This window comes from Fukomys damarensis, unplaced genomic scaffold, assembly GCF_012274545.1.
Source record: "Fukomys damarensis isolate Sample0158 unplaced genomic scaffold, DMR_v1.0_HiC HiC_scaffold_26, whole genome shotgun sequence".
NCBI classification, from domain to species: Eukaryota; Metazoa; Chordata; class Mammalia; order Rodentia; family Bathyergidae; genus Fukomys; species Fukomys damarensis.
The window spans coordinates 262154-288314 of NW_022900938.1; the positions used below are offsets into that span (position 1 = coordinate 262154).

A 26161-nucleotide genomic window follows, 5' to 3' on the forward strand; every position below is an offset into this window, starting at 1 on the left:
TCTTTTTTTTTTTTTTTTTTTGGTTCCAGGGATTGAACTCAGGACCTTGTGCTTGTGAGGCAGGCGGTGGCACCACTGAGCTAAATCCCCAGCCCCTTAGTTACTTTTCTTGTTGCTGAGACAAAGTACTGAACATTCACAAAATTAAGGGAGGAAAGGTTTATTTAGCTCACAACTTGTAGAAGCTTCAGTCCATAATCAGCAGCTCCAAGGCAGAGTAGCATGGCAGACAGGCATCTCGGAGGAGAAACAGTTCGTGGCAGGCAGGAGGTAGCAAAGCAACAAGAATGACCACAGCTCTTTCTATCCGTAATATCTTATTCAGGCTACTTAGGGCGGGTAGCACTCACACCCTTAATCTGTGCCCTTGATCCTCTTGTATCACGAATCAATTCCAGCATCACACACTCTAGATCCAATCATCTCTGAAAAAACCCTACCTATGACTGCATGCGGCTTTGCGGGGACATCTAGACACAAACCATAACAGCAGCCAAGGCTGTTTTCAGCACTATTGTATAAACTACTGCGTCCTTTTCAGTTGTTATTCTAGAACATCCATCGTAAGATGCAATTTCTGTTAAATACAGTTTTGGAAACATGTTGTTCGGGCAGTTGTGTATACATTTTTTCTGTAAGTTTGGTGTCCTTGTAATATTCCATTCTGTGTATAAAAATACCATGATTGATAGGCATGGTGACACACTCCTGTAATCCCGGCACCTGGAAGGCTGAGGCAGGGGGCCTTCAAGTTCGAGGCCAGCCTAGGATATGTAGTGAGTTACAGGCCAGCCTGGATTGCATAACAAGACGCTGTCTCAAAAAAAAGGAAAGAAAAGAAAAATACCATGATTTAGGTATAGCTTGGACATCAGCAGACTATAGCCCATGGGCCAAATCTGGCCAGTCCTAGAAGCTAAAAAAAATTTTTTTTATTTTTGTTTTTTTACATTTGGGAGGGGACACAACAGAGATTATATGCAGAAAACCTTATATAGCTTCAAGGCCTAAAATATTTAGTACGTGGCTTTTTACCAAATGTTTACTGTCCTTTGTGATAGATATTCACCTTTTAAAGTGGATCAGTATCCTTTTCTTGTTTGAAAGTTACTGACGGAAATGATCAGTGGTTGTATACTTAACAGGTTTTTTGTACTGTGTGGTCATTAAAATGGTCATACAGAGCTGTAGTATCTGAACATAAAAGATAAGTGAGTAACACATTAACATTCTATCCCCTTGTAAAAGGTGGTGCAATTTTGTAACTTTCCTTTAATTCTTCATATTTATATACTGTCCATGTTTTGAGCTGAACACAGTACTTCATAATGAGAAACAGAACTATATACATGATTAGATACATATTGTATAATAAAGAGAAAGAGAAATTGGATGGAAATTTCCAGTGTCGTGAGTGGCTGATTTTCATCAGCTGAAAAAGTTGAACCACTTTTAAACTCTTATCATCTTTGAACTTCTGTATCTCACCTTTCAAAGCGTTTACAGCATCAGGTAACCAAACACCTGGAAATGTCTATGTTGAGGCTTAACCTCATTTGTTTTTCTATTTTGTTCATTGAAATCTACACTGCTTTGAACAGCCAGGTATATATAAGAACAACATGGCTTTTTGTAAAATTGTCAAGAATTATGCCTGCATAGTTTATGCTATTGCTATAGCAATTGCTAGTTTTGCCATATACATTTTCTGCCATAAAAATTTAGTGTCCACACATGAGTTTAAACTTTAAGCATTAAAGGGATACAGTAATAATTATATAGAAGGTTAACTGCCAAAAGAGCAATAGAAATTTAATTTTTTTTAATTGCCTTTTTAAAGCTGGGTATGGTGGTACACACCTGTGATTCCAGCACTTGGGAGGCTGAGGCAGGAGGAGAGCCACAAGTTTGAGGCCAGCTTGGGCTATATGTAGTATGTTTAAGTCCAGCCTAAACTACATAGCGAGGCAAAAAATAGCGAGTCTCAAAAAATAAATAGTAACTGTCCATATAATTCCATATCTTGCTCCAAGTTGGCCTCTATACCAAAGGCTAGCATTTTAAGTTCAGTACTGTGTAATTCAGAATGTTATTAGAGGCTACCTGATACTAGAGGTTAGTTGTGAGAAAGGATTATCCTAGGTAAAAATAATTGTTAGAACTCCTCAGTTATTGCTGGGTGGTGGTCACAGAGCAGGGTATCTAGCCATGTTTTTATGGCAGCACGTTTCTTGCACATACATCTGTTAGCAGTGTGGGCACTGATCTTAGTCATGTGCCTTCTAAGTCTGTGTCTAGACGAGCAGGTACCATGCGGTGGTGCTGTTTGTAACCTAATGTTTTAATTATATGTAACATAAATATAATTACTAAATATAATTACTAAATATAATTACTAAATATAACATAAATATAATTACATGTATTAAGCATGTGACATACATTTTATAAATAACTCATTTAACACATATAACAATCCTGTAAGGTAGGAACTGTGATTGTTCCCATTTCTGTAAATGAGGAAACTGAGGCACAGAAGGATTTAACCAAGTGTAGATTTTTCACTTTTAATAATTACTAATTAGGGAATATGAAGAACTAATAAAAAGTCATTGGAAACTAATGGATTATACAGTATGTATTATTCCATAGTCCACTGCAATAATGAGCTGCTATTTAACTTCTCAGTACCAGTATGTATGACTCATTGTAAGGCCAAATGGGAAAAGAAACACATCTGCTAACATGTTAAACTTTACAGTATTAAGAATTTGAAAATAAAATCCAAAAGTAGTGATAGCCTTTACTGTATTTTATTCTCTGGTGCATTGAATATGTGATTTTCTGGATGTGTCAAATGTAACATTTAGGGCCTGATAACATTTATGGTATTGTGATGAGGATATAGATGTGGAATGTTGAACACAGTGACTTCTGATAAGTAATCTGCTTTCTTGCCTAAGTCTTACAGAAAAAGTTTGGAAAATAAAATTAAGGTTGTATAATATGCTCTACTTCTATGTAAATATAGGAAAGCCTTCAGCTGCTGCTCAACCTTTTCAGCAGGGCATGATGCTGAGCTACTCGCAGGTCCTGATGAGTCACAGATACTTGGTGGCAAAGTTACCTGTTTTCTTCTCATCCTGATATAGAAAGTATAGAGAAACACCACTCCTTTCCACCTACGTAGTTTAGCTGGGATTCCTTCAAGTAATATAAATTCATTATCTTTTGCCAACAAGAAATTAGGCTGAATTTTTCTTCAAACTTTTAATATTTGGCTTGGGACTAAATGCCAAGCACAAGCAGCACTTAAAGTTATACCTTTAAATGCACAGCACAGCCCTTGCCTGCTAAATCAACTTTTACAAATCTTTCTGAACACAGACTTCTGCTCAAACCTTGTAACTTGAACTTTGTGGGTAGTGAGGAAGTACCTCCTGGGCAGGCACACGCAGATGGTCATCCTCAGCCCAACCCCTGCTGTGATCTGGGGCAGGTTTGTATTGTGTGTGTTCTGTAAGTATGTAGTTTACAAATGTTGCCAATCTCATTTTGTCCCTGTAAGCAGTGCTACTATAGGTTCCTGAACATATAGGCTGAAATGGTGTAAATTTTACAAATCTTAAATCATCACTGGACAATAAGAATGATTAGGAAGGGCAGCCCCACGTTAAGAGATATGACTGGGGACTGTTAATGTGGACGAATGCTGCTTAGTCCGAGGTGAGTTCAGGTGGTGTCTGGAGCTCAATACTGTGAGGGCTGCATGGTGGACCATAGTCCCGCTGGCAAAGCTTGTCCAGATCCATGTCAGCACTGTGGCTCCAGACTGTCTCTGAGCTACAGGGGATGTTCAGTCCTGGAACCCATGGCTGCCAGAGGCCACACCCTTCTGTTGGTGGAGATTGTGGCAGGGAGGGTTGTCTGCTTCAGTAAGCATTTATTGTAGACAAAAGAGCCCCAAGTAGATCAGGTGGGAGGAGATGCTGAGCCCTAACCCTGAATCTCATTCATGGCTTTGCATATCTAAACTGCTGGATTTAACAGCCTTTTGGAGTCCAGTATGCTGGTAAGTAGAGTGCCTTCATGCTTTGAATTCTGAAAACCCTACTGATTGTTAAACTGAATGGCAGCGCACCTGTGTTTATTGCGGCACAGTTTGTAATAGCTAAAACTTGGAAACAGCGCATTTGCCCATCAGTTGGAGACTGGATAAAAAAGATGTGGTTTTTCTATAAAATGGAATACTACTCAACCGTGAAGAATGAGAAATTAGAGTCATTCATAGGAAAATGGGTACATATTGAGGATATACTCCTAAGTGAAATAAATAAGTCACAAAGGTATAAATACTGAATAGTTTCTCTGTGTGAAAAATATAATGGTGCATAAGATCCTAATGATATGATTGACAATGTGAAATAGGAAGAAAAGGGCTAAAGGTGTAGGGGAAGTGGGAAGGGTAGGGGAAAGGTAATAAGGGAAAAGAAAAAAAAACATGAGAAAATGAAAAAATGGAAATAAAATATTTGTAAATAGGGAAGGGAGGAGGGGGTGAAGGGAGGGCAGGGACAAGGGGAAAAAATGAGAACCAAGACCTGTCATGTAACGGTACAAGATCCCAATGATGAATGTAACTGTACTGCATACCTAAAATGTACCAATAAACTCAATGAGGAAAAAAATAAATAAACAAAAATAAAAAGAGGGAAGGATTTCTGGTGGAAATAGCTATGCTGTTTTGTACATGTGCTGGTAGGAGAGCTGGGGTGCAACTAGCATAGTTCCTGTGGATCTCAGTGTAGCTGGACTTCGCTTGTGGTTCCAGCCTTTGGAGGTCTCTGCTTACTTGGATTTTGCCAGCTTGGATTTTGCCAGCTTGGATTTTGGTGCTGGTGTATCCCCACCACCACCCGTTATCAGCCTTTAGCACTGAAGCTATGAGCATCTTTATTTGGTTCAGTATCTGAGTTTTAGATTACTGTGGGCTTTTTGGTAAATTCTATTTATGGTATATAGCTAGTTACTTTACAGTTGATATGTCTTTGTCAAACTTGACTTACCTAATGTAGGAACACAATGAATTTATTTTGTTTTGAAAATTACACAGTTTATCTTTGGTCGGGGTTAGGTTGCTCCTGCCTGGGCAGCTCCTGTAGTTGGTGACCTGCATTGTTCCTCTCCTGTGTGCAGATCAGCAGCCAACGCATATTTCAAATGATTCCCCAAAGTATTGTTTGTAAAATAAAATTTTGAAGTAGATTTCCAGTGTAAATGTTTTATTGTTACTGTACATACTGTAATTCCAGCCTTGCATTCCTATAAGACGAAATTTCCCTGAGTTGTTGTAGCCTTTTCAACAAGGCTGTTTTGTCCATAGTTTCCTGTTTTGAGGAAGTAGCAATTTTTTTAAGGCACAGGGCCTATGTTTAGTTATTCACTGTTGACCATTTAGTTCCAGGCTGAGCTAAACTAAGTAATTAGTCATGTTGTTTCCTGACAGCAGTATTTCTATCGGTGACACGTGCTTCTTTTTAAGTCTCATTCTTATGAAAATAAGTTACTTGGTTATTTTACTCTATTCTAAATATGCATGAATTAAAAAGGCCTGCTTCTTGTCAAATATGCACGTGTGATTGGCTCTTTTTTAATTTTGTTTGGTATTTTTTGGTACCAGGGATTGAACTCGGGTCCTTGCGCTTGCAAGGCAGGCCACTGAACCTCTGAGCTAAATCCCCAGCCCTGATTGTCTCTTTTTTTTAAAGAGCAGTTGTTTCTAAAAAGATTGACTAAGGATCCAGCAAAGAAAGTAGGTAGCACCGAGGAAAGTCCTCAGAATGTATGAAATAGGAAAGGCTGAAAGTATGTTGTTGTTGTTTGCCAGAGTTTAATTCCTGTATGTTTAGGACTCATTGTGCTTTCTGTTTATTCATACATCAGAGAGATGGAAAGAAGATGATTAATGGTTGTAAACATTAATGCCTGTCAGATGGTAGGCAGGAAAGCTTACTTCACATGTTGAGCGAAGTTAGTAGCCCTTCCATTGAACCCAACATTGTGTAAGGTACAGTAGCAGACTGATAATGATAACAAAGTCGTACTTAGGTGGTAATAGAAATCATAATAATTAAAACTCACATAGTGTTTTACTGTATTCTAACGCATTAGTCTAAAACTTTTACATGTATTAACTTGTAATTCCCCCATGGCCCTCTGAGATAGATACTACTTTTCTTCCATAATTCATTTAATTTCCATCACAGCCCTATAAAGTAGATCCTATTAGGCCTATTTAACAGATGAAGAAACAAGGTTAAGTAATGTGCCCAAACCAAGATCATACAACCAGTAAGTGATGGCACTGGGGTTTAAATTCAGGTACCCTGGCTCTGGAATTCATGTTCCTAACCACTGTGGTAGGCTGAATAATGGTCCTCAAATATACATAGCTCCAGCTCCCTAGAACCTGTGACTCTAGTCAGAAGGGACTTTGCAGATGTGACTGAGTTAAGGATCATGAGATGGAGATTTATCCTGGATTATCTGCTTGGGTCCTAAACATATGCACACGTCCATATAAAAAGGAGGCAGAGGAAGATTTGGCAGCAGAAGGCAGCACTGTGAGAGTGGAATCTGAGGAAGAAATTTGAACACATTATGCTCCTGGCTGTGAAGAAGGTGAAGAGACCCTGAGCCAAGGAACAAAGCTGTAGGAGCCAGAAAGGGCAAAGTGGGTTTTTTCTTGGAGCCACTGGGAGAGAAGGAGGGAGCAGAGTAGAGCCCTGCTGGCACCTTGGTATTGGTCCATACCGACTTTTCACCCTGCTGACTTCCAGAACTGTAAGGTAATATGCTGTTGATGTTTTAAGTACTGTATTTGTGGTAATTGTTGTGGCAGCTGTAGAAAATTAACGAAGCCACTCTGTTTTAGAGAAAGATACAAAGTTAAGACTTCCTGTTATAAGAAAACCTTCCTTAGAATTCACCAAGTAATGAACTTTAGTAATATCCTCTTCAATAGTCTCAGCTTTATGGCACTTGTTACTTTATTGACAGCAGCACAGTTTCTTAGTTTTTAAAATCCCTTTCTAAATAAAGCATCTGGTCCATATTCCAACAGCAGAAACTTATGAAATAGTAGGAGAAAACACAGTCCTTTTTCCTCAGGTCCAACCTGTAACAAGAAGCTGAAGAAACAAGCGTTTGGATGCCTACTGTGTGTTAGGTGCTAAGCTAGGAATTTTCATTTTTATTCAGTCCTCATATTTGACCCTTCTTCTAGGAGTAGTTATTAATACCTTTATCAGTGAGGAATGAGGCTCAGAAATGTTAGATAATGTGTTCAGGGTCAGAAAAGTAATAAATAAGATTAAAATTCAGGCTTGGGTAATGCCAAGGTACATATAATGCCCTGTACTCCCACTCTCCCCGGCACTGACTGTGCCAAGAAGTTTGGATTTAAGCCAGAGCATTTTCTGTGGCCTGCCCAGGAAGAGCGTTCTATCACCCGAGCACCCTGACCCAGTGCCCAGTGCAGGCTGGGCGGGTTCTTATGCTGTGGAAATCACATTCTTTCAGCATGACTCTAAAGATAGACTCAGTCTGTGTTCAGCTTTACTCTGTTCTTTCATGCAAGAATTCAGATCAAATCAACACAACCTTCAGAGCTACTTTAAAAACAGTTTGCATTTTTGTGCTCTTGCATTATATATGATTGTATCTTACACTATTTGTATTTTTAACTTCCTATTAAAAAATACAAATAGTAGTGTAAGATTAAACTACCTCCTGTGTAACAGTAGACAAAAGATCCAAAGTTAGCCAGGCATGGTGGCACACATCTGTAATCCCAGCACTCGCGAGGCTGAGGCAGGAGGATCGCTGTGAGTTTGGGACCAGCCTGGGCTACATAGTGAGTTCCAGGTCAGTCTCAAATACATAGTGAGACCCTGTCTCAAAAAACCAAAACAAAGGACCGAAGTTTACCCCTTGGACAATGGTCTTTGATTACAATAGGACTGAAAGGATCACAGTTGTTTTTAAGAACCATTTTGGTCCAGAATGAGAGGTATTTATTTCCTCCTTTTTATCTTCCTCCCTGTCTTTCATTTCCTTCTGTCTTTTCTAGTTATTTCCTTCCTTTTCTTTCCTCTTCACAAGAAATTTGTCTCTTCTTTTTTTTTTTGGTACTGGGGATTGCAGTAGGGTCCTTGCTCTTGCAAGGCAGGCCACCGAACTGCTGAGCTAAATCCCCGGCTTCACAAGAAATTTGTAATTTACTGCTTTATAAAAATGCCTTCTTGGGCCAGGGATTTAGCTCAGTGGTGCTGCCGCCTGCCTCACAAGTGCAAGGACCGGAGTTCGATCCCTGGTACCAAAAATAAAAAATTAAATAAAAATGCCTTCTTAGAAAATGAATAACTTTCAGATACACCTGTGAGGATAGACTGGAGCAATCTGCTTTTACTTTCCTAACATTTTCCGAAAGTGATTATCTATTACAGGTGTCAGATGTGGAAGGGATGCCCTGCTTAAAAAGTTGATCTAGGAAAGCTTTGATTTAGACAAGTGGTTATAGTGACTGAATGCTTTTACCTCTATAGATCAGAGATTGGAAAATATTTCCTGCAAAGGGTCACACAATAAATATTCTAGGCCGTGCAGGCTGCAAGGTCTTTGTCACTATTTCTAAATTCTGTCATTTATTAAAGCAACCAGTTAACATTATTCTAGTTGACAATGTCCAGGTTTGAGTAAACCTTCATTTATACACAGCAAAATGGAATTTCGTATAATTTTCACATGTGATGTAATATAGTTCTTTTTTCTTCCAGCCATTTAAAAATACAAAGATCATTCTTTGGTCTCTGTACAGAAAGAAGTGCAGTGCATATTTGGTCATAGACAGTAGTTTGCTGACTGTGTGTTAGATGGCCTATTGTGTGCTGATGAGTCTGTTCCTGTATCTACATTGCCATTTTCAGTCTGATTACATCTGTATTTGTGTTACATTATTAATCGATTTAAAATCCAGATCTCTGGAGTATTATAATTTAAAAGACTTTGGCAGAGATTCTACCTGACATAAAGACTTATACTGCAGATGATGTAGTTAGTTGTTTACCTAATAATCATCATTCCCCACCTTCTTTGTAAGCAGAATTCCTTGTTCAGTTTCCTGATGGCGGTGGTGATACATCAGGGAATATTGCTTTCTTTTTTTTTTTTTTTTTTTTCATTTTTGGTACCGGGATCAAACTCGGGTCCTTGTGCTTGCAAGGCAGGCAGCAGAACCACTGAGCTAAATTCCCGGCTGCTTTCTTATTCTTCTCAGGTAAAAATAAATAAAAATTTAAATGAACAAAATAAAGATATTTTATCTTTTTTTGTGTGTATGTGATTTTTTTAAAGACAGAATATGCCCATATATTTGGGCTGGTCTTGAACACACTGTATGGCCCAGGCTGGCCTCAAACTCAGTTATCCTCCTGCCTCAGCCTTCCAAGTGCTGGCATTACAGGCATGTGTCATCATGGCTAGCTAAGATATTTTATGTTTTTGACATGTTGCAGGTTTGATTTCCTAATGTTGTATTAGAGGTATGTGTGTATTTTTCTTAACTGAATCTTTATGTTTAAAGGACACCCGCTATGCATTGGGTCATCTCTTTTAAAACACAGGAGACACTGTTGGTGGTTACAGCCAGGAGAGGTCTGGGGAATGGTTTCTGCTAGCACCCTGTAGGTACAGAGCTGAGACACTGGCAGCGTCTGACAGCACACATTACATAGGACCCAGGTGACAGGGTATTAGTAATGGCCAGGGTCCAGAAACCCTGATTTGTATAATTCTATTTCATTTGGTTTGGTATCTGTAATTCCTGAGTACTTTGTTGTTTTCTTTCAGGTTTATAATATGCCTGTAGCAGTTTAACTTCTCATACTTAGCCTTCAGGTGGTATTGTTCTTTTCCATATATAAAGCCTTGTAACAGGCTTCATTTTTCCCTCCTGCCACTGTGGAAGGGTAATATGTTTACTTTTGCATGTGTTATAGTCCTTACAGCTCTTACTTATTTTAAATCATATTGAACAGTTGAATTTCTTTACATTTGTGTGTGTGTGTGTGTGTGTGTGTGCATGTTGTTGTTGTTGTTTTGGTACCAGGGATCAAACTCAGGACCTTGAGCTTGCGAGGCAGGCGGCAGCACTAGTGAGCTAAATTCCCGGCCCTTGCTTTTGCTTTTAATGGCTTTATTTTGAAACATGCATCACATTGCACATTTGAGGTATACACTCTGATATATATATACACACACATTTGAAGCCATCACCTTAAGCACAATAATGACCTTATTCATCAGTCCCAAAACTTTTCTCCTGTGCCTTAGTAATTTCTCTCCCAAACTCAGGGAGCCAGTGATATACTTTCTTTGTCTACAGATAACTTCTTTCCAGAATTTTTATATAAATAGAATCAGAGACTATATCCTGGTTTTTTTCCTGACCTTTTTTTTTCCAGCATAGTTATTCTGTGATATATCCATGTTGTTATGTATCATTAGAAGACATTCCTGAAGACCAGTGTGCTAAATAGGTTACTACTGTCAAACAGCATGCTGAATTCTAGTCATATGATCTGTTTTTTCTTTTAGGTCATGATTGTCCAGGGAATGATAATCACATGAGAGCACTTATTGGTACAGATGCCACTCTGCTTATCCAAGAAAATCTGTCTAAAAATATCCATATGATCACTTTCATCTCTTTATCAAATGACTTGATGGATTCCCTTTATTCTGATTCATACCAAAGCCATCCTCAACCAAAGCAAGAAAGGATCCCGAATGAATCGGTCCCAGAATGCCATTTTTACATCACCAAGAGGTGAAGAAAACCTCATGAACAGCAATCACAGAGACTTGGAGAGCATCACTGGTGAGTCCATTTTGATAATTTGACATGCTATTTCTTGTAAAGCAAGGTCTCTGATGTGCTGTGAAAAACCAAGCCTCCCTTCTCCACTTGGGATCCTCAAAGACAGATTGAATTAATTTCTCCACCCTGGCCTCCTTTCCCATGATCAGCATCTGCTTTGTGGGCCCTGCCTTGTCTGTGTTTGACTCCTGTGTACTTGCTAAGTCCCTGGTGAGTAGGAACTGCGTCACTTGCACCTTCTTACCCCCAGAGAACCAGGACAGAGTTATCTGTGTTTGTGTGCCCTCCAGACCTAACAACAGTGGCTGGCACACGAGAGGCTCTCAGGATTTGTGGGGTACACACATGGGTGCAGGGCCTTCCTGCTTTATCTTCAAGGCTGAGTCAGAAGAACACAGAACACAAAACTCATTTGCTTCTAAGACCTGACTTACATGGCTTTTTGTAGACTTACCTCACTAAGTAAGAATATTTGTGTTTGCCGAGTATGTATTAATATGTTAAATACGGGATGCTGCTGCAAAACTAGTTAGGGATACGCTATACCGTGGTTAATGCACATACTGCTTTTATAAACATCCAGAAAATTCTGAATTCTCAACCCTATCCAGACTCCAAAAGTTGTAACTGCTTTAAAAAATAATTATAATTAAATAAATTATGAGACCAAAAAGCTTACATTACCCACATATTTACCATTTCTATCGATTTTATTTCTTTTTGAAAATTGAAATTTCTATCTGGTATTCTTTTTGCCTAAAGAGCTTTAACATTCCTGGTAATACAGGTGAAGTGTCAATGGATGGTCAGTTTTTTATTTCACTGAAGATAAAAATCTCTTCAACCTTTCTGAAAGGTGTCTTCATTGGTACAGAATTCTAAGTTGATCCTTTTCTTCTGTGCTCTTTAATAATGATGTTCTGCTGTCATCTACCTTGTGTCCAGTGGATAGTTTCAATTCATTTTTTGTAACTTTCATGTATCTTTTTTCCCCATTTCTTTGCTCTTAAGATTTTTTTCTTTTTTTCTAGTTTTTAGCAATTTTGCTTTAATATGGTTTTCTTTGTGCTTTTCTTATTTGAAATTGTTGAGTATCTTTGCTATGAGTCTGTGGTTTTAATTAAATTTGGCAGATTTGGCCATTATTTCTTCAGATATTTTTTCTGATCTCACTTCTCTCCTGTTCTTCTGTAACTTTGTGTCTTAAATTGTTGGTCACTGAGGTGAGTTTTCATTTCTCTGTCCCCAACCCTTTTTACCCTTTGCTTCATCATTTCCATTGCTGTACTTTCAAGCCTGCTGAAATTTTCTCTGGAGAATGCCTAGTCTGCTAATCTTAACCCAGAGAATTTTCACTTTTTCAGAAGTACACCAGTTCCATCTAGGTTTTATAAATGCCTCATATATCATCTATTTTTTTCTTCACTACATTCATATTTTCCTTTTAAATCTTTGAGCATACTAATTGTAAGATGTTTTAAAATTGCTAATTCTAGGGCTGGGGATTTTAGCTCAGTAGTTTCATCACCTACCTCACAAGCGCAAGGACCTGAATTCGATACCTAGTACCCCAAAAAATAAAATAAAATAAAACTGCTAGTTCTGTTATCTTTGTCATTACTGAATCTTTTTCTCTTGACTTTCCTCTTGATCATGGATTTCAAATTGCATATTCTTTACATATCTAATAATTTCTCAGGATGCTGAACATTGTGACCATTACATTGTTAGGTATTTAGATTTTTATTGCCTTCATTGGAAGAGTGTCAAAATTTGTTTTGGCAGATTTACTGACAAGGTTTATCTTTTTGAGGTCTGTTTTAATCTTTGTTGTGTGGGTCAAGGCCCCACACTGGTATTCTTTTTTAAAATTTATTTATTTATTCATTCATTTACACATAACTGAAAGTGACGTTATAGTACATAAGTGATTTACAACTGTGCCACACTGGCATTCTTTATTCTAGCATTAATTTAATCCCACTGCCAGTAGACATAGCCCTTGTGCAGTCTTTACTCATTGTTCAAATATTCAGTAGGTTTTTTTTTTTCCTATTCTGGCAAGATTAAATTTAGATCTGTTACCTATCTGTGGGAGAGTGATGTGCTACTGTGAAGGATGATTTGATTGTGATGAGGGCAGACCAGTTTTGAGGCCATATCCAAGAGGAAAAAAAGGACATTCTGAATCTAAAATGGAGACAGTGTCATTGGGAAGAAGTGAGAATATGGGAGAGACACTTGGAGGGTAAAATGGTAGAGAGGAGGTTGTCGAGCATGGACAAACAAGCATAATAAATAGTACACCAGAAATATGGAAGCAGGAAGAAGGAGCTAGTCTGAAGAACTTTAGTTCAGTCTACTAAATTTGGTTTGTAAATTCATTTTTAAATTGCTTTTTTGAAAGTAAGAAATTTATGACCTTGAGTTTTCACAGGATTTCATTAACACTTAAAGAAAACTTCTCTTTTAACCCAACATCACCTTTGCTTTTCATTTCCATTATACTCTTTAATATTGAATAGTTTGTGTTTTCACTTCTATGTATTTTATATTTATAGTCTCCCTCTCTTCCTGTAAGTATAATGACAACCTGTATATATGTGTGTGTGTGTGTGTGTGTGTGTGTGTGTGTGTGTGTGTGTGTGTGTGCGTGTGTGTGTGTGTGTGTGTGTGTGTGTGTGTGTGTGTGTGTGTGTGCGTGTGTGTGTGTGTGGCAAGAAAAATTTGCATAATCTCTTGGACTCTGTAGTAATAAAATTTGAATGTATTTTCAGGGCTGTTATTTAAGAGATTTGTCAAGGATTGAGAGCTTCTTCAGAGCCATAACTAAAATTTATTTCTGCATTCTGAAGCCGCTGCTTCTCTGGATGAATAGGGATATCTGACACCACTTGCCTCTCTGTCCTTGTCTTATTAAATTGTTATTAATAAGTTAATGTCAGATAGTAGACATTTATCCTTTTAAAATTTGTTTTCTTTGCCAGAGTTAGAGCATTTTTTTTAACTCCTCAGAAAGGAAATACTACATCTCTCAAAAGTGAGAGGGTAGATAATTACATCCTGTGTTTTTTCTATTTTAAGTCCTAGTATTTTAAGTATGTTAGAAGAGATAATCCCCCCTTTTATTTATTTATTTTAATTTTTAATTTTTATTTTGGTATGAGGGTTGATCTCAGGACCTTGCGTTTACGAGGCATGTGGTAGAATGACTCAGCTAAATCCCCGGCCCAAATTCCCTCTTTTAAATGGCTAAGTTTGGGAGGTGTTCAATGATGGGCAGTACTGGAAACAGGATACCAGGAGTAGACCCATCAAGAAGAAATCCCAGCAGCGTGCAGCGACAGTGTGCTAGTGAGGAAGCGGTGATGCGAACAGCCTTCGGGGAGCCCCTACTGTGTTAGCAACTTCAGTTGTTTGTAACTTACTTCTAATTCCTACTGTGTGTGGTAGATAATTTCTTTTTATTTTACAAAATGGAAATGAAGACTTAGAATAGTCATGTATCTAACATCCACAACTAATAAGTGGAGAAGTAAATTTAGAAACTGGGTCTGATTACAAAGCCCCGAGTTCTTTCTGACATTAATGAAAAATAGGGCAATAAATAAAGCAGGTTCAGCCATTGCTCCAGCTCCAGGAAGGTAGCCGTGTGGGCACCCCTGAACTCCCATAACTCCCCTTACACCACCCCCCACATACTCTCAGACCTCCTGATTGTGCCAGTCTTTGGACCCACTCTGCAGAGGCAGAGATGGTCATAAAGGGTATTTTTCTGAGTTCCCAACTTTGAACATCTTTAAAGAAAGGGCGTGGGAAACCTGTAGTAGAACGGTGTGGAGTTCAACCATTCAGAAGGTTGGAGAACTCAATCTGGGCCTTGCAGCCTGAGGTCAGTCTGCGTCATGGGGTTCAGCCATCAGCAAACTGAGATCAGGGGTCTTGAGTCCTAGCTCTGTCTGAGCCCTCATCCTAAAGGGTAATTATACTATAATGAAAAGTTTGTTCACTGCAGACATGTTCTGGACTGCTTCTTGATTTCAATTTAATTCAAATGGTTTAAGGATGATAGACTAGTGACTACCACAGGTGGTCAGGTTCCAAGTTGTGCTTGATCATAATGTGTTGCTAATTGTATCAGTTGGGATAAAGGATTGTGGTTGATCTGATGAGCTGTTTTCTCTGGTGTTATGAAGATGAGAATGTCTGTGGGTCGTTAGAGACCCAGAAGCTAGGGTGCAACTATATTAGGAAAATTTGGGTGATAACCCAGAGATTAAACCAAGAACAGCCTGACAACAAAAATAAAAATGAGAAAACACTTAAGCAAGACACAAAGACAGACTTCCAGTTCACTAATGGCAAACAGTAGGGCAAATGAGGATGAAAAGGCCGATAGTGAACCACCAGGACACCCTGAACTCAAAGCACAGAAAGTAACAAAACAGATCAATCAGGCTCTAGAAAAATTCAAAACAGAGATACTTTCCCAGATAACCATAGAGATGGTGAGCAAAATGAAAGTTCCGATTCAAGACTCTAGAGCAGAAACTGACAGAAAAATAGATGAGCTCAGGACCACGATAGAAGCCATGAAGGCCCAGCATAAGAAAGAAATGGAAAAAATAAACACCCAACATAGGAAAGAAATGGAATCCATAAAACAGATTCAAGCAGATATCCAGGAGATTAAACACTCCATAGAAAGTGTACTCAACAGAATAAAGGAATGCGAAGATAGAATCTCAGATATGGAAGATAAGATTGCAGTTCAGTGACCATGAAAAGAGAGGTCTCTTAAAAACAGTAGGGGATCATGAGAAATCGATCCAACAAATCCTAGATGATGCAAAGAAGAATAACATAAGATTGATAGGAATCCATGAAGTAGCAGGAGAAAATACAAATGACTTAAAAAAGCTGTTCACAGAATTAATGACAGAAACCTTCCCAAACAGAGGGGAAGAATTTGACATTCAGATAACTGAGGCATATAGGACCCCAACTAGCCACAATAAAAAAAAATCTACACCTAGACGTATAATAATCAAGATCCCAGAAACCCAACAGAAGAACAAAATACTACAAGCAGTAAGAGAAAAGAAACAAATCACCTGCAAAGGAAAGCCCATCAGAATCACAGCAGACTTTTCAACACAAACCCTTAGGGTAAGGAGAGCCTGGAGTGAGATATTTCAAGTACTAAAAGAGAACAACCTCCAACCTAGACTGATGTATCCAGCAAAACTCTCTTTCAAAATGGATGGGGAAATAAGATACTTCCATGACAAAGAACACCTGAGAAACTGCATGAATACCAGACCAGCACTACAAGCAATTCTAAACAAGATCCTAGAAAATGACAAGGAAGGCAACAACACCATGAGGCCCAACAGAGCAAATCAAATAGGCAAGGCAAGAAACTAAAAGGAGAAGGTGAAAAAATAAAAAGGGTCAGCACAAGGCCAGTAACATGACAATAATAAGTCAGTACATATCAGTTATAACCATCAATGTCAATGGCCTCAACTCACCAATCAAGAGAAATAGACTGGCAGAATGGAATAAGAAGCAAAATCCAACAATATGTTGTATACAAGAAACACACCTAGTGCAAAAAGAAGCCCATAGACTTCAGTGAAAGGAGGGAAAACAATTCTCCATGTGACAGGAGCCCAGAAAAAAGCAGGGTTAGCAACCTTATTTGCAGACAAAGCAAATTTCAAAACAAAACTGATTCTAGTATTATAGATGTAGGACGGTGCTGTATCATACCTCTGTGAATGTAAAATATCTTGTACCTGATTTATGATAAGTAGTAGTGACCGTGCTTTATCAGAACTATTTTTAAAGATATTACTCTAGAATGTTCTCTTTCCAGATGATGATTAAGATGCTAATTAAAAAAAAATGGTGCCAGGTACCACACAGCAACAGAAGAACTTTGTTGTTATCTGGATATTATTCTTTTCTTTGTTGTTTTTGTTTTTTTTAATGGAATGTGCTGAATGTCTATAATTTTGTTCAGGTGACTGCAGAACCTGGCAAAGCTGTTGCTGCTATTGATGCATAACATACTGCTATTATTGGTCTTTTTATATAAATATAAATATATATATACATATATATATAAAATTTGAATTTTTGGAAACTTAACTGTGCTGTCAACTTTGGAAAAGTTATCCCAATTTACTGTGTTGAGTTGGCATTGTACAGAAAGGACAGCCATATTGGTCTAGAAATGTTAATTTTTTCCCATTTGTACAGGGGTAATGCACTGTATTAAATATGTAAGGTCATATCTACATGTGTTTGATTACAGAAACTAATAAAGTATTCTCTAAATAATGAAAAAAAGAATAAGATAAGACTACAAGAGCAATAAGCAACTTAAATATGTTAAGGGACCATTTTCATCTTCAGAATTAAGGATTATTTTAATCTTACATTATTGCCTTTTCTCTTTTACTTTCCTTTTTAGTTTTATTTTAGGGTTCGCTATTTTTAATGTCCATACAGAGATTTCTTTAACTGAAATACCGAATAGTTTCTCTGGTGTGAAACACTATCATAGTACACAGGATCCTAATGAGATAATTAATAATGTGAAATAGGAAGTAAAGGGCTAAAGGTGTAGGGAAAGTGGGAAGGGTGGGGGAAAGGTAATAAGGGAGAGGAAAAAATATGAGAAATTTAAAAAATGGAAATAAAGTGTTTGTAAATGGGGAGGTGAGGAGAGGGTGAAGGGAGGGCAGGGACAAGGGGAGAAAGTGAGAATCAAGACCTATTATGTAAAGTTACAGGATCCCAATAATAAACGTAACTGTATTGTATACCTAGATTGTACCAATAAACTCAATAAAAAGAAAAAAAAATAAAGCAGTTTCCTGGAGGAATTAGCAGATTATAAGACTAATACAGTCTGGTAAAGGAATGATGTGTGGGAATTTTACCTACAACAAGTGGTCAGCCTCTGTCCCGTGAGGAAATTGGAGACAGCAGTAAGGGGAGCCTGTTCATGGGTGGGCACAGTACTGGATAGGAAATCTCACAAGCCCAGTGCTCCTCAGTAAGCCAATCTGCTACATGACTCAGTTTCCTGAGCTAAGTGACAGGATGGGTGGTTTCTGACGTGTCTGTCAGTGCGTATTCTGTAATTATGCAGGTCCTCCAGCAATCTTAGACTTGATTTGATCACTAAGTCTAAAAGCTCACCAGTAAAACAGTAATGAGGATAACTAACATTTAGCAAGTGCTCCATGGCATGCCAGGCATTGTTCCTAATTACGAGTATTTTTCGTGCTTATCTTACTTAATTCACACAGCCACCATAGAGATAAGTACACAATGCCGTCAAAGCCATTTTACAAATGAGAAGCTGGGCTCAGGAGGTCTGTAACCCACCCAGTATCGCATTGTTTTGTGCAGAGCCAGGACTCGTGCCCAGGACAGTCGCCTGTATCCTGGGAAATATATATCTGAAGGCAAGTGAAGATTGTTAGGAGGAAGCCATGTTTTTTCTCCTTTAAATATCCTTCACATTTACTTAAGCCTTTAACTATACCACACTTTAAAATAAAAATTCTCGAAAAAAAAGAAAATAAAAATTTTCAAGTACTTATGCAAGTGCTTTGTAGACATTAATTTTTTTTTAATTTCTAGCTGTTGGGGGAATTTAGCTTAGTGGTGCTGCTGCCTGCCTCGCAAGCACTAGGTCCTGAGTTCGATCCCCAGTACCAAAAATATTTCTAGCTATTGTTAGAGAATAATAAAACATAGCTTTACAAATTTTGAAAAAAAATGCTTCCACGAAGTTCAGATTTTATTATTAAAGAACATCGAATTTTGGCCTTTTTGAATTGCCTGTTTTCTGCTGGTTGGTTTGTGTTGCTCCTCCTCAATCCCCTGCCCAAGAGGTAAGTGGAGATTAGACCCCTTTAAAAACATTGATACAAAAGAGATAAGAAATTGGCTCCAATTCATATTAAACTTTAAAAACATAGTTATATTCACTGAGCAATATACTTTTGATAGTGTGTAATTAAATTTTGTGGCTTCATTATTACTTTAGAAGTTCTCTTTTTAAAGAAATCCAGAGAAAGACCAAAAATAGTAAGTCAGTGGAAGAATAATCTCATCTAATGTTTCTCTGGTCTCCTGCCTTCAAAGCTCCAATTTCCCTGGTGAGCTGAAACATGCTGGATTCATTTACATGAGCTCTCCCCCCAGATGTCTGCTCCGATGGGGACCTCCCTGAAGTCGAGCTGGTGAACCTGCTAGAGGAGCAGCTGCCTCAGTACAAGCTGAGGGTGGACTCACTCCTCCTGTACAAGAACCAGGACTGGGCGCAGTCGCCGCTCCAGCCGCAGCATGTGTCTGATACCCTCTCGCCAGTCCTTGCTGAAGAGACTTTCCGATACATGAGTGAGTGTTTTTACCCTGTTAGAGCGCATGTGCGGAAATAAGATCATGGGTTTCATGGAAATGACTTTGAAACGTTTGACACTTGGCAGTTGTTTGGTGCTTGCCTGCTTCGATGCTGTAGCTGGCTTCACAGGGAGAGACCCTGATGTCTATTATAGGCAGATGGTCATCCCTGCAGCTCTGAGTGACAGGGTTGCAAGCACATGTGGATGTTTCCATTTCTTCCATCTTTTAGTAGATATCTTCTTCAAGTTGAGGAGAAAAAAAACTTTTAAAAATTAGTGAATTATATGAAATTTTACTATCCTTGTATAGCTGTCAACATTTGTAATTCCAATGGTTTGCTACCCTTTTTGCCATTTATTTTCCCTTAGTCAACATAGTCACACAAATTACATCCTTACAGAGCAGAGTTCTTAGATTCAGTGGTTTTAATTATGTCAAGGAGAAATACATAAGGATTCAGAGAGAATGTTTCAGTGAGAGACTGAGCTGGATTATCCTGAAAGCAGATTTGTGTTGACACCAAACTGTTAGAAATGAAAGAATTAGAGCTAAACTTTGAAATATGGAGACCTGTTTCCACTTTATTCTCCAGTCAAAGTTCTGCATTAAGGCTGAACTTGCTTTGTTTTTCTTTTTTTGACTGCAGTATAAAAATGTATGCATAGTACCTATTAGAATATATACAAAATCTTTAAGTTCAACAATGGTGTATTTGTGAAATTCATTTAATTTGAAATAAATATGTGATTGTATCAGGTCCTTAACATTTTCCCAGTGATGTTTCGGTGCTTTTAATCCACATTGTTGCTGCCTAATGATTATTGTGCAATACTGATGTTTATAGTAATCATTACCTTGCTCTTAGAGGTAGTTTCCTAGAACCAGGCACTCTTAGAACTCACGTACTTCTTACAGTTTTCTCTCTTGCTTGCTCTTTTGTTTTTTGGTTTTTTGAGATCGGGTCTTGCTGTGTAACTCAGGCTGGCCTTGAATTCACATCAGTCCTGCCTCAGCCTCCCGTGTGCTGGGAATACACATGTGCACTGTCATGCCTGGCCCTTTCAGTTGGAGCCTCTCGCATGAATAACGAGGGGGAGTTTTCTGAAGTTACCTGAACCGGAAAGTGATTATTTTCTTAGAGCACTGGAGAGCAGTGCCTGCTACATACACTCAGGAAGCTTAAGATGCTCAAGAAATGTCTTATGTGTAGAACAGATTATCCGGGGTTTTCCTCATTTTACTGCAGTAAGGCAAGCCCCACTATAAGTGATAGATTGAACTGTGCCATCCAAACACACCGGACAGCAAGTACCATCTGTTGGTGAAGAGGTTAGAAATAGACTCATGGATTTTATTTGGAAATAAAGGGTTACCAGCACCACTCGCTGAGGCATAAGCAAAAGAGGAAGGGAGAATGATTGATTACACAAGTTTTATTTCAGGCAGTCAAAAAATGAGGGCCCACCACCAGTAAGTATCACATGGGAACTTGTTAGGCAAATTCTTGGATGCTCCAGGGCTAGGACCCCACAGGCTTAACTAAAATGTTTTCCTGGTGATGCTCATGTGCACTCGTGTTTGAGAACCACTGACAGGAAATGTGGTAAACCAAAGTGAGTGGCCATTTCACAGAGACATTAATTGAAGAATAAGGAATTATGAAAGGTGTACAGTTTTACAGATAAATATTCTTATGGGATTTATTGCCTCTCATTGGTACATATACTTTTCTCATATTCTGCCCTCAGAAATCATTAGCTTATACTGGTATGAAAAGAAATACTACTGATAATCTTCAGAAAGTGTTAATTGTCACCCAGGTCCTCAAGGCTAGCAGATTTATAATCCCTCTAGGTCAGCCCACTCAGAGTTAAGCATGTGCCCCAGTGCTTTCCTCCGGAGTTTTGGGAAAATTGACCCTCAAATCATTGTCTGCAGTGCGTAATTCTCCTAGGAGGCCCTGTTGAGAAAGGCAGCCGGTTGATGTCCATTTTCTCCCTTGTACTGTCTCCATTCTTCAGAAGACAGTTTTCTGCATTGCAGAATCATCTTCTGTATTACAACAGGAAGAGCTGCGTTCACTTCTTCAGATTAAAACGACTCAACCTACCTGTCGTTATCAGGAGCTATTGCAGATTTCACCGCACGTATTGGCAGTGTTTGTGTTTTCTTTTACTTTTTGTTGTCAAAATGACCAAATGGGTAGGTTTGGGCTACTATGGGAAGGTTGGAGAGTAGTGAAAGATTAGAATTCTTTTTAAAATTCAGAAATTGTGGTATCTTGGAAAGGAACATGTGAAGGAACTATCATGTACCAGCTCTTGTAAAACGACAGGCAGCAGAATGAAGTGACATTGGTTTTCCTGGACATAGTGTGAGAAATTAGGCATGGATAGAACATAAAGACCAGGAAAGTGCTTGTTTGCCACATAGCTCCTTTTTCAGAAATGTTAGATTCTCCAAGTATTTCCATAAAAAACAGTGGATGTTAGTGAATAACCTTCAGAAATCAAGTAGCAAATTTTTGTGTGATAATATATATTTTAAATAAATTTTCAAGGGGCACACTGTTCTGTAAAAATGTTTATCATTTCCCTGATGTATTAATGCAATTTTTAGAGTTAGAAAAGTTTATATGTGGAAATAGAAAAGGTCATTGCTTATTTCTGTACCATTTAACATATCGTTAATGACTGAAAACTGTTAGATTTTGATAGAACTGATTGTAATAAAGACAGCCTGCTGGCCAGTCCTGGTCTATGGCTTCTGCAGCATTTAATTACTGTGCTCAGTGCCAGGAGGGCTGTGAGATTTGCACAGCACTTCTGGAGTCATCAGGCAGTGTCTTTATGGAGACATGTGTTAGGGAGAGAGCACCAATAAGCTTGCAGGGAGGAAGCCTTCAGTTTTGCAGTGGCCTAGTCTTGGGGGCTTGGTTTTTTTTTTTTTTTTTTTTTTTTTTTTGGTACCAGGGATTGAACTCGGGTCCTTGCGCTTGCAAGGCAGGCCACCTAACCGCTGAGCTAAATCCCCGGCCGGGGCTTGGTTTTATATAGGCTGTTTCACATAAAACATAAGAATCAGAGAATTGTGGTTGCACTAACTTTTTTGTCATAATAAATATTTAAATAACAAATTTCATTTTTGTATTTTGAAGCCTTTTAACAAGAGTTCTTCTTGTTTTGTTTTTATGATTGCAGAAACATTTTTTCTTCATAGAAAATTAACCAAAAAAAACTAAAATAAAACAACCTGAAAAGAGAGCAACAGATCAACCATAATTCCTGTCCAGAGATAACCACTACTAATATTTTAAAGCCAGACACAGAAGTACACACTTGTAATCCTAGCAGTTTGGGAGGCTAACTAAGGCAGGAAGATAGCAACTTCAAGTTCCATCCGAGGGCATTTGGTAAGACCCTCTCTCAGAATAAAAATTAAAAAGGGCTGGAAGTCTAGCTCAGCGGTAGAGTGGCATGGGTCCTTAGTACCACCAAAAAAAGAAAAACCCATACTAATGTATATCCTTCCACTGTAATCCCAGCACTCGGAAGTCTGAGGCAGGAGATCACCATGAGTTTAAGGCCAGCCTAAACTACATAGCAAGACCCTGTCTCAAAAAAAAGCAAAATTGAGATCTGTGCTGTCTTATTACATATGTTAATGGATGTATTACACTCTGGTGTTTCATTGGATGAGGGCTTTTTGATCATAGGGTGGCTGTGATAGAAACAGCAGCATGGTGGGAAGAAATGTAGCTTTTCTGATGGTGGTGAGTTGAACATTATCGCCTGCATATTAAAATCCTGACCGCCACTTGTGCCTTGCTTTGTGATCTGAGATATTTCACATAATTCCTCTCAGAGAAGAGCCCCGTGAAAACATGAGATCATTGAACGAGGTAACTTAAATTCTCATACTATGACAAGTGAGCATTAACAATAAGAGACACTTTCATTTTTCCTCTTTATTTATGTACTGTATCGGTGTCCTTTTTCTTCCCCTTTCTTCACGTGTGATTTATGGTTGCAGTTGTTACATGCTCAGCTTACCTGACTCTCACTGATCGACCACGTAAGCCAATGCCATGTACTTTTAAAGTAGTTATCTGAACACTTTTTATCTGAGTCTCCAGGGTTCCTGGTTCTCACTTTGGGTCTTTTAGCCCTAGGTTGGTGGCTCTATCCTGGCTGCACGTCATAACACCTGGGAATCTGCTGGTTACCCAGGTCCCGAGGCTCCAGATCAATTAAATCGGAATCTGGAGTTGAGCACCTCTGCTCCATGGTACTTTTGGTTTTGCAGCAACTAGCTGGATTTCTGTAATTAGTTTAGCACACAGGTGTATTGCTTTGATTTTCCCCTAATTTGTTACTGAAATAGAAGTGGAAGAAAGCAAGGATTGTAAGTACCTGCCTTAATTTGTAATCCTTGTTCTTGCTGTGTTACCCAGTTTGTCTGTACCTTATGTTCAGACACCTCTTTTAGCACCATGGTTAGATAAAACCACTTTCTCTGCTTATGAACATGAATTCTTTTGGAGTAACAATATTTAAGCTTTAAGTTCTCTATCTTCAGCTTAAGCCTTTATCTCACTTCCTACCATTAAGCCTATAGTTTTTGTCATTGTTATCTTTCATTTCTTACAAATATTTTAAATCATCCATTATTTCTGAGGCCTATAAATAATTGTTTTTAACTGTTTTAGTTCTAGGCACAGACAGAGTGGAGCAGATGACCAAAACATACAATGACATCGACATGGTTACACATCTCCTTGCAGAGGTAGGAAGACATCTTTTCTTTCTCTACAACAAAAAGCTAAAGCTTGGGGATCATTTGGAAATTATCAAACTGTTTATCAGATGAAAGATGACATGTGGTATTGGGGTTATTTTGTGTAAAGTGGTTACTGCAGGAACAACTGGCAAACCAACTGGCTTTCCAGGGTAGATGGTTCCTGAGGTTTATGGTGAAGTTGTAGATGATAGGAAGATTAATATCATAGTAGCTGACTTAAAAAATAAATGGTTTTTAAGTTGTCCTTGCTGTTACTTACTCATCCTGGTGTAGAGCTGCCTGTTCACGACCAGTACCTGGGGGTGGGAGCATCTCCCGTGTTCACTCTTAGTGTGGGCTCTTGAAGCTCACCCTGGCCATGGAGCTTTTAATACAGAGAGTGGTAAAACTGGTAATCTGGGTGTTCTCCTCTGTACTCAGTTCCATTTGATTTTGTGGAGACTTTCTCCATGGTGTGCACTTCTGTCCTCTCCTCCCACCTCCCCAGAATGACTTCCATGTGTGCCACTTGGCTAAAAGAGATACATGGCCTTGCAATGAAGAGATAATCCATCCATTTTCATGTGCCGTGGAGAGGAAGCAAAGAAGCTTAATTTTATTCATTAAGTGACTAATGTAAGCAGAACCCACATTCATCTTTAAAGCAGAGGTGTAGACGGTTTTCCATCCTATAAATAAAATCATGATTACTGTCAAGCACATGGGGTTCTAGGCCCTTGCCAAGTGTCCACCTGCCCAGAACGAGTAACAGAGTAGACACGGTTGGCCCTTCCTGCAGGCCTCCTTGCATCACAACAATATTGTAGCTCCTTCTCTGTAGTCTAAGCCAAATCCTTTGGCCTTAGACTATCCAGGCTTTTACTCCTATTTTATTTCACACTCTCATTCTTGTACCAGTTATCAGCAGAGCTCTTGGCTGTGTTGTCCTCTAAGTCAGAGGCTCGGACCATGCGAGCATGCTCTACATGGAACCATTTTCAGCATACTCATCTGGTTCCTGTGTCATAAGACCTTATCCTATATTGTTACCATGCTCCCTGCACGGTTGCTCGCAACGTATTTTGGTGCTTTTACTGTACAGGGTGTGTGTGTGTGTGTGTGTGTGTATTTCTGAGTGTCTGTGTATGTAAGCTGGAGATTAAATCCAAGGCCTCCAGCATACTAAGTGCTTCTGCCACTGAACTATACCCCCAACACTTCACCCTACTCAAAGTCTATGTTGACTTCCTTTTTCTTTTTTCTTTTCTTTTTTTTTTTTTTCTTATATTGATCTCCTAAAGTTATGTAAGTCTAAAGATTAAACTGTTAGGTCCTAATGACTAAGATAATCATTACCATCTCACTTGATATCAAGAAAAAAGATTCAGGGCCAGGGATTTAACTCAGTGGTTCTGCTGCCTGCCTCACAGGCGCAAGGTCCCAAGTTCGATCCCCAGTACCAAAAGTTTTTTTTTAATTGTTAAAAACAAAAGAGATTCCTTCTTGTGTTAATAACCATAACATTTGTTAAACTTGTGTGCCTGGCCATATTCATTTGTTGTGTCTGGATTTTAAAATGAATTTTGATGCTTTCTAGGACATTACTTTTGAAAAAGTGTATTGAGATTGACTGCAGAATTTCTAAATTGCCATCTAATTTTGTCTGTACCTAAGAAAAAGGTGTGTTTGGTATTTTAACAGAGGGATCGTGACCTGGAGCTAGCCGCTCGAATTGGACAAGCGCTCTTAAAGCGGAATCATGTCTTATCCGAGCAGAATGAAGCGCTGGAAGAGCAGCTGGGGCAAGCCTGCGATCGCGTAAGCTTGGGTGTGGTGTGTTAACATGAGACGATGCGATCTCACACAGTGGAGGAAGGTGTTTCCCACAGGCACCCCGAAACGATGAGAGCAGGTCAGTGACACGGGTACCTGTTCAGTTGTTCACAGCCTCCGAGCTAAACAGTAGAGAGTGAAATGCTGTTGTGCAGAAGAGTACTTGGGTACCCTGCTCGC

At 38.8% G+C, this 26161-nt stretch overlaps 1 protein-coding gene across 2 annotated transcripts in view; it reads left to right on the forward strand.

The window, feature by feature from the left end:
• The window catches only part of Trak2 (trafficking kinesin protein 2), a 67345-nt gene that overhangs the window by 20025 nt on the left and 21159 nt on the right, over positions 1 to 26161 (forward strand). For both annotated transcript variants that reach the window (XM_010617529.3, XM_010617531.3), the window contains exons 2-5: positions 10657 to 10939; positions 19169 to 19363; positions 24078 to 24154; positions 25850 to 25966. In XM_010617529.3, the coding sequence (XP_010615831.1) occupies positions 10849 to 10939; positions 19169 to 19363; positions 24078 to 24154; positions 25850 to 25966 (480 nt within the window). In that variant the 5' untranslated portion in view covers positions 10657 to 10848. The remainder of the gene's footprint in view (positions 1 to 10656; positions 10940 to 19168; positions 19364 to 24077; positions 24155 to 25849; positions 25967 to 26161) is intronic.